Below are 8,711 nucleotides of genomic sequence, written 5' to 3' on the forward strand. Positions count from 1 at the left end.
GGATTGGCTTGATGTGGACCAGAGGTGAGTGTCCGTCATTGGTTCACACCCCCGGGGCTTCCCAGGTGGCGCTAGTGGCATAAAGAACCCGCCTGCCAATGCAGGAGACATAAGAGACTCAAGTTCGATCCCTGGGTTGGGAAGGTCCCCTGGAGAAGGAAGAGGCAACCCACACGGGTATTCTTGCCTGGGAAATCCCATGGACACAGGAATCTGGCAGGCTACAGTCCGTGGGGTTGCACAGAGTTGGACACGATTGAAGTGACTTAGCGCGCAGGAACAAGGGGCTCACTACCCCGCTCCCAGTGGTTCTGCGATACAATTACTCTGTTTTCAGGAAGGACTTCCCAGTAGAATGATTTGCCTTCCCGGCTGTGTCTGCCTTCCCAGCTGGTCCTGCCTCCTCTAGAGGCCCGTGTCTCATCCCAAGCCCCTCTCCTTCAGCACGGCTGCCCCTCACTGGCTCCCTGACATGCAGAGATGCCCCCTCCTGGCACACACTCCCAGCAGGAGTTGGGGTCCCAGCCTGCATGTGGGGCCCCAGGGTTCCCAGGGGTAGGGGGCACGGAGGATATTGAGAGCCGGGGATGACAGCAGGCATGCTGGGGTGGAAGGGAGGGAAGGAGGGAGACAGTCATGATAGAAGAACTCAAAGAGGAGCTTTGTTTCAATAAAAAAGCACTTCTTACGAAAATGAAAATTTGCACAACAGAAAAGGGAATTCCCCAGTGGTCCAGTGGCTTGGACTCATGCCGTCACTGCTGAGGGTGCAGGTTCAATCCCTGGTCAGGGAACTAAGATTCCACAAGCCACAAGGCACGGCTGGGGGTGGGGGTGGATTTAAGAGAAGTGAGTAAGGGTAGGCTTTGGGCTTCCTGAGAAACAAAGCCTCAGAAGAGTTCTGCTCACAGCCTTGCTGGCTGCTGCCTTTCTGGCCGCTCCACACACAGTGGTCTCAGGAGAACCAGGTTACCAGCTGGCGCGGGCCACGGGCTCCCAGCAGACACGGGAATAATGTTTACAATGAGGCGCTGGGTCATGCTGCAGAAAACTCCACTCCTTCCAGGGTGCATCCCGGGCAGGGGAGGCTCCTCACTGGGGCAGCCCGTCCATGCCCAGCTGTTTCTTGAGTGCCAGCAGCTGCGCCAGGCTGATGTTGCTGCCCCCACAGACAATGACCACAACGGAGGACAGAGGGGTGCAGAGTTTCCCCTGTCCTTGCAGCTTCTGAATCACATTGCTGTAGACGGCGGCCAGGGCGGCCCCACAGGCGGGCTCCACCAGGATCTTCTCATCATCTACCAGAGCAAGGGGATGGTGGGGGTGGAGCCAGGAAACCACCGGGTCACTGGCGAAGCCATCGGTTATCAGCCCCGGCCACAGACTGGTCCTGGACCACCCCACCCCCACCCCCCATCGTTACCCTCCATTGACCTTCTAAGGAAGGCCTGAGTCAGGGCTGAATTTCAACATCAGAGCTAACAAGTTGCTTTGCTTGTAATTTCCTGGGCACTGCGTTAACATTTGAGCAAGAGTGCCAGCACTGATTGGCCAAACTAACTCCCAGTACGGGAGAATTAATTGGCAGCATAAGTGTGTGTGTATGTGTGTGTGTGTGAGATCCCTGTTCCAGGATGAACCCCGTCAAAGCCCAGCTTCAGGACTTCCCCGGTGGTCCAGTTAAGACTCTGCGCTTTCACTGCATGGGGTGCAGGTTTGATCCCTGGTTGGGCAACTGAGATCACACGTTGCTGCTGCTGCTGTTTATTTGCTAAATTGTCTCTCGCTGACTCTTTGCGACCTGATGGACTGTAGCCCTCCAGGCTCCTCTGCCCATGGGAGTCTCCAGGCAAGAATACTGGAGTGGGTAGCCATTCCCTTCTCCAGGGGATCTTCCCGACCCAGGGATCAAAGTCTCCCCGAGTCTCCCACATCGCCTGTATTGGCAGGTGGATTCTTTACCACTGAGCCACCTGGGAAGCCCATGCTATGTGGCAAAAATAAAAAAGCTTATCTGGAAGAGTAAAAAGAGAATCACAAGGATATTTTAAAAAGAGTCCAACGTAGTCGCAGACTCACCTCTGTGTCCAACACTGAGGCCCATAGTTTCCTTTTTCACCCTGACTACATTGCTCAGAACCAACATTTTACATACGCAGTTATTTTCCCCTGCTCTTACATTATCTGACTTTTATCATTTGTCCCCTCGGTCTTTCTGTTTTAACCCCTGGACTGCAGTAACTTTCAGTAATGGGAAGTTCCACAGAGGGACAGGAGACAGAATTGCGAATGACATCCCTTGGCATGCCAATCGGACAGCCACATAGTCCTTAGCCAGCAGGGTTGGGTCTCAAAAGGACTTAGCACATACATACCCACAAACTTCTCAAGAGCAGCCACAGCCTCCTGGTCCGAGACAACTTCAGAGAAAATGGGGTGTTCCCGATACACCTTCATAGCCTGCGCCGCCACAGTGGTCACGCCCAGGGCTTTGGCAACACTGGGAGGGACAAAGATGGAGAACAGGGGAAAGAGACAGGAGAGAAGAGGGAGGCAGACCAAGTGATTACCTTCTGGACAATAAGAGGTGAGTGGACATATCCGTGTCTTTAAAGGAAAAGAGTCAGCTTCTGCCCTGACTTCTTCCTGCCAGATGGAGCGTGGGTGTGATAGCCAACACCTAAGCAGCTATCTTGGGCCATAAGTCTATGCAATGAGGATGATGGAGAACAAAATCAAGGGTCCTGGGCACCTGGCTTCGTGGAGCTAGACTTTTTTATATGAGAGGAAATAAAGTTCAATTTTGTTTAAACCACTGTTATTTTGGACTCCTGTATAATGTGGCTAAACCTAATGCTAGTCAAACACCATCTGGGAAAGGTTTGGGGCTGGGATATGAACCCCTTGGGAACAGGAGCTGTGTTTATTCACCACTGTCTCCCCAGGATCAGCCAGTGCCTTGCACGTATTAGAGGCTCAATAAATGGTAAGTTAGTGAGGTGTGTTAAACCCTACCACAGAGGAACCCAATGAAGGATCAATGTTAGCCTTTTCATGCGAGGAAGTGTGATGTTCTTGGTACAGAGTCACACAGACTTCATTAATAGCCATACCACTCACTGGCTGCGTGACCCTAGGTGACCAAAGCCTCAGTTTCCTCACCTGCAAAATGGGGCTGGCATGGGGATCTACCTCGCCGCCAGCACCGAGTGGGGAGCTCCCCACAACACTTGCTGAACATAGTGACAGCCTCCCTGGCTGCTTACCTGGTAATGCGGGGCAGGGTGACGAGCTTGCCGGCCTTGGTGGAAGCGTGGAAGCTCTCGGCTCCAATGGTCTCCATGGTGATGATGGGCACGTCCCTCCAGCCCACCTCCACCAGCCCCTGGACCACTCCACACAAGAGGCCTCCACCCCCTACTGCCAGCACGATGGCCCCTGGCTTTTCGGTCATCGTCTCCTTCAGCTCCTTCACGATGGAAGAGTGGCCTTCCCTGGAGGAGGTGGGTGGGGAAGGGGGGTGCAGGTTAGGGCTGGGCTGCCTGGAGACACCAGGCAGGGGTCCTAAAGATGCCCCTTACCACCTGTTTGCCCTCATCCCAGGCAACTGATGGGCCTTGAGGCTGGTGCCCTCAAACCTGACTCCACCCTATTTCCAGCTGCCAACACCTGCATCTCTGCCTGTCTTCCTCTAGCCTCTGGAGCATGGTGAATGTGGCAGCTGGTGGTGCCAGGAAATGAAACCCCCGGAAACAGCCCTCAATCCATTATAGGAATTAAGAATTACAGGAATTGATGCACAGACACTCCTTGCCCAACATCCTCTACCGCAACCCTGGTTCATGGTCCATGCTGGCTCCCAGGGGCCCCTGAGGGATTAAGCTCCTGCTGACCACAGTGGTCACCAGTCCATCAGCACCCTTCCTTCCTCATCTCGCTTCCCCAGTATTCAAATAAGTCACCCCCCAAGTTAACCGCTTTCTCTGAAATCTTTGTCTCAGGTTCTGCTTCCGGAGGCCCCAATGACACACACACACACACACACCTGTGTATCTGAGCCCAAGCATTGGCCCATGGTCCAGGAGAACGGGCACTGACACAGATAGATGTGGGCACCAGCGGCCATGCCTGTGTGTGTGCTTCTATGTGATGTGCACACACGTGTATGCTGCTGTGTGTGATAGTGTGTATTGGGAAGGTGTCCACTCAGTGATGTAGAGGCATGGTCACTACCCACCCTGGTTGACTGGGGGCTCCACATACCAGATGAGGGGGTCATCAAAGGGAGGGATGTAGACCCAGCCTGAGTTGTTTTTCTCAAGGTCCTTGGCCACCCTGATGGCTTCATCCAATGTCTGCAAGATCACAGAGAAGGCACGAGGGATGAGGGGCCGGCAGACTTGGCCCTGTGCCCCGGTGCCCTCTGTGGCCCCGGCTCCAGGTTGGTACTCACCTCACCCACCACTTTGACCATGGCGCCCTCATTCTTGAGCCGCTGGATGGTGAGGGCAGGCGTGGTGCTGGGCACAACAATCGTGGCGGGGATGCCCAGCTTCCTGGCCGCATAGGCGGCTGCCATGCCTGCATTGCCCGCTACCAGGGGTGGAGGGTAGACAGTGTTAGTGCGGTTGAACCCTCCCTGGGTGAGGGCTGGCCTCCCCCTGGAATTCTAAACTGGGACTTCTACAGATGTTTGCAACGGCTCATTCATTGCTGGGGAAACCGGGGCTCAGAGTGATGGAGCACCTGACCCCAGGACACACCGCAGAGGACAGGAGGCGTGCCGGCCACTTACCTGAGGAGCAGACGAAATGTTCACAGCCTCGTTCAGCCCACTGTGGAGACAGACAGGGGAGAGGATCAGGCCTGACATCTTTTCTCCCCAAAGATACTAACTGGTTCAGGGAAAGATGAAGGAGAGGAAGGTCACTGATGGCTCTGGGATCAGTCCACGAGGGGACCGTCTGGGCTGACACCCTTTAACCAGGGGAGGTGCCGATGGAGGGTGCCTGTGGGGAGTCAGCAGGGCCCAGCCTGGAACTCCGAGGATGTCACATGGCAGTGAGTGGCCCCGCCCTGTCCACAGAGGGCATCTGCCTGGATGAGGCTGTACCGTTGTGCAGAGGTGTCCGATGCCCCGGATCTTGAAGGAGCCGGAGGGCTGGGAACTGTCTATCTTGAGATAGACCGTGGTGCCGGCCACTTTGGACAGAGTCATGCTGTCACGGACAGGGGTCTCCTCGTGCAGGGGTCTTCGCGACATCACCGCTGGGAGAAAGGAAAGAAACCCAGAGGGTCAGGGGAGTTGGCCCTGGCGTCAGCTGCTGCCACTCAGTCGCACTGGGGCTGGGAAGGACCCTGTCCCTAACTTCCCAGGAGGCCGAGGACAAGTGCCAGATTATAGCATCCTGGAGACCTGAGTTCAAATCGCAACTCGGCCACCAACTTGTTATCGGACAAGGAATCTCCCTTTGGCCTCAGCTGCCTCATCTGTAAAATGGGCAGAGGTCATCTTCTCTCCCCCTACCCCTGCCCACCTCCTACCCACCCCAACACACACATACATTATGCTGGGAAGCTATTAACATCAGAAATGACATCCAGGGAATTCCCTGGAGCTCCAGTGGTTATCACTCTGTGCTCTTATTGTTGAGGGCCTGGGTTAGATCCCTGGTTGAGGAACTAAGATCTCACAAGCCGAGAGGCATGGTCAAAAAAAGAAAAATAACATCTAGACCTTGCAGCTTTTGAAGACTATGAGGAAGAAATAGACTTGTGGGTGTTGACTCAGAATGAGCAGCAAGATTATGGCTAAAACCCAGGGGCAGGATATCAGGTCTAGTTTGTGCAAAAACTTCAAGGATACGTATGCACACCCACAATCCATGTGTACAAGACATCTCAGAAAACACACAAGAAACCCGTCAGGGTGGGGGGGCCCTGGGGAGGACAGGCACATGGCACCTGCTTCTGTACCATTTCAATATTTTGCTGTGTGCCTGTTTATTACATATTTAAATTACACATCTTTAAAAACTAATCTCTGAGAGTGAAGTAAGTCAGAGAGAGAAAAGCGAATATCATATATCAACGCATATACACGGAATCTAGAAGCACGGTAGTGATGAACTATTTGCAGGGCAGGAATAGAGACTCAGACACAGAGAGGACTTGCGGACCAGCAGGAGAAGGAGAGGGTGGGATGAACTGAGAGAGCAGTGTTGACATATATACAGCACCGTGGGTAGAATAGACAGCTAGTGGGAAGCTGCTCTATAACATAAGGATCTCAGCCCAGTGCTCTGTGATGACATGGGAGGGTGGGATGGGGCAGGGGGGTGGGACGGAGGTTCAAGAGGGAGGGGATATATGTATACATATAGCTGATTCAGGTTGTTGTAAGGCAGAAACCAACACCACAATGTAAAGCAACTATATTCCAATAAAAGCTTAATAAAAACAACTAATCTTTGGAAAACCCTGTACCCATTAGGGGAAGCTTTTTATTATTGTTTTTTTTTTGTAATAACTATTATATTATTTAACATTCACTTATAAAGTGATTACCAGGACTTCCCTGGTGTTCCAGTGGTTAAGAATCTGTCTTGCAAGGCAAGAGGATATAGGTTCGATCCTTGGTTGGGGAACTAAGATCCCACATACCGCAGAGCCGCTCAGCCGGCACACCACAACTAGGGACTACAAGCCACAAGAAAAGATCCTGCATGACACAAAGATGCTGCGTGCTGCAAGTAAGACTTGAGGCAGCCACACAAGTAAACACATAAATATTTAAAGTGATTACCATGTGCCAGGCATTTTCTTAAGTTTCACAGATATTAACTCACTTAATCTTTCTACCAGCCCTAGGAAATGCCCAGGATAATTGCCTAATGTTATTGTCCAGTTCTCCTGTTGAGGAAACAGGCTCTGATTGTGTTTTCCAGATTGATCGCTGAGCAATTCCTACCCCTCACACACCGCTTATGATGCAACACTGAGGCTTTTCTAGGTGGAAGGTGGGGTCAGGTCTACACTTCCTTCCCTTGAACCCTGGGTGGAGGGGGGGGGGGCGTAGGGGGAGGGACTGTGACTGCAGGGAAACGAACACTAAGTGACTCCCTCCAAGCAGTGACGTGCTGGTGAGTGTCTAATGATAGCCTCGCCAAAGGGGAAGAAACCTTGACTTCTAGTGTCTGCACGTCTGTGACATTTCAAGCTACTAACAGGAGGCCACTGAACAGGGAGTCGTGAAGAGATAGACACTGTCCATTACTGACAGCCCTGTGTCATCTGGCTGGAGCCCAGCATGGCTCTCAAGGCCGGGTCATACAAGGCGACCGAGCTGCCAGGCAGCTGGGAAGCTCCCTGTATGAGCCCAGCTGCCAAGATGGGAACAAGCCCTGGCGGCATGCCGGGGGCCCCAGGGAGGTGCCCCGCCTAATGTGTCCAGCTGATATCCCAGCTGATGGGCAGACATGGCGCCTGACTTAGGGAAGACTCTAGCCCAGCTACCGTTATCACAGTGCAGCCCCCGAGAAGAGACCCAAGTGAGAACTGCCTGGCTGAGTCCAATCAAGCCCCAGCATCATGACAGAAAGAATCCACCTAGCATGGGTTCGATCCCTGCTCTGGGAAGACTCCACGTCCCGAGGCTCAACTAGGCCCCTCTGCCACAACGACTGAGCCCGAGTGCTCCAACTACTGAAGCCTGCCTGCGCTAGAGCCCGTGTTCCGCAACAAGAGAAGCCACCGCAGTGAGAAGCCCGCACACGGCAGCTAGAGTAGCCCCCATTCGCCGCAACTAGAGGAAAAGTCTGAGTGCACCCAGTGCAGCCAAAAACAAAGAAACGAATTAAAACTTTTCAAAAAAAAAGAAACTGCAGTATTGGCTTGTCCAAGGTCACACAGGGAGTGACTAGCAGAGAAGGGATTCTTTTTTTTTTTAATGGCCATGTCTCAAGACTTGTGTGATCTTAGCTCCCCAATCAGGGATTGAACCCGTGCCCTCAAGCAGTGAGCGCATGGAGTCCTAACCACTAAGTCGCCATGTAATTACAAAGAGAAGAGGTGAGATTTGAACCAGGCAGCCTAGGCCCAGAGTCCAAGCTTTCTCCAGGACACAGTAGGTGGGGGAGGGGGGAGGTCTGTCTCCATGGATTCTGGGTGAATGAGAACCTGAGACCCTACATGCCACAACTAGCTAGAGTCCCTGGGAGATCCCCATGTGACACAAAGATCCTGTGTGCTGCAACTAAGACCCAACCAGCCAAATAAATAAATAAAAATTCACTCTTATTAGGACTGGGATTGTGGTTAAGACTCCCCGCTTCCAATACTCACAACCACCTTAAGAGGAAGATTCTGTTATTATTACCTCCACTGTACAGATGAGGAAACCGAGGTGCAAAGCTGGCAGTGAACCCAGCAGTCTGGCTTCAAAGCTGGGATTTTACGCTTATCTGACTCTTTCTCCCTCTCTTGCCCAGGGAAAACCCAAGGTGGCCGCAGACACTCCAGTCCTGCGGATGGAGGTGTGGATGGATAGGGCGGCTTACCGGAGAAAGGTGAGGAGCTGGGTGTCTGAGCGTCAGGCAAAGGAGGAATAGACTGGAGATGGTCTAGATGGACCAGCTGGATAGCCGGTCCACAGACTTGACGAGTAGGAGGGGTAGCGTGTCTTCAGAATTGTCCCAGGTACTAACGGGTCC

At 53.0% G+C, this 8,711-nt stretch overlaps 1 protein-coding gene across 1 annotated transcript; it reads right to left on the reverse strand.

The window, feature by feature from the left end:
* Positions 1-661: 661 nt before the first annotated feature.
* On the reverse strand, positions 662-8,711 carry SDS (serine dehydratase). The gene is made up of 8 exons (XM_061141851.1): positions 8,559-8,711; positions 5,114-5,268; positions 4,796-4,835; positions 4,454-4,593; positions 4,264-4,355; positions 3,267-3,494; positions 2,376-2,500; positions 662-1,298 (listed from the first exon to the last, which is right to left on the reverse strand). The coding sequence occupies exons 2-8, from the start codon at positions 5,261-5,263 to the stop codon at positions 1,093-1,095; spliced, it is 981 nt and encodes a 326-aa protein (XP_060997834.1). The 5' UTR covers positions 5,264-5,268; positions 8,559-8,711; the 3' UTR covers positions 662-1,092.

Source organism: Dama dama, chromosome 5, assembly GCF_033118175.1.
Source record: "Dama dama isolate Ldn47 chromosome 5, ASM3311817v1, whole genome shotgun sequence".
In the NCBI taxonomy this organism is placed as follows: domain Eukaryota; kingdom Metazoa; phylum Chordata; class Mammalia; order Artiodactyla; family Cervidae; genus Dama; species Dama dama.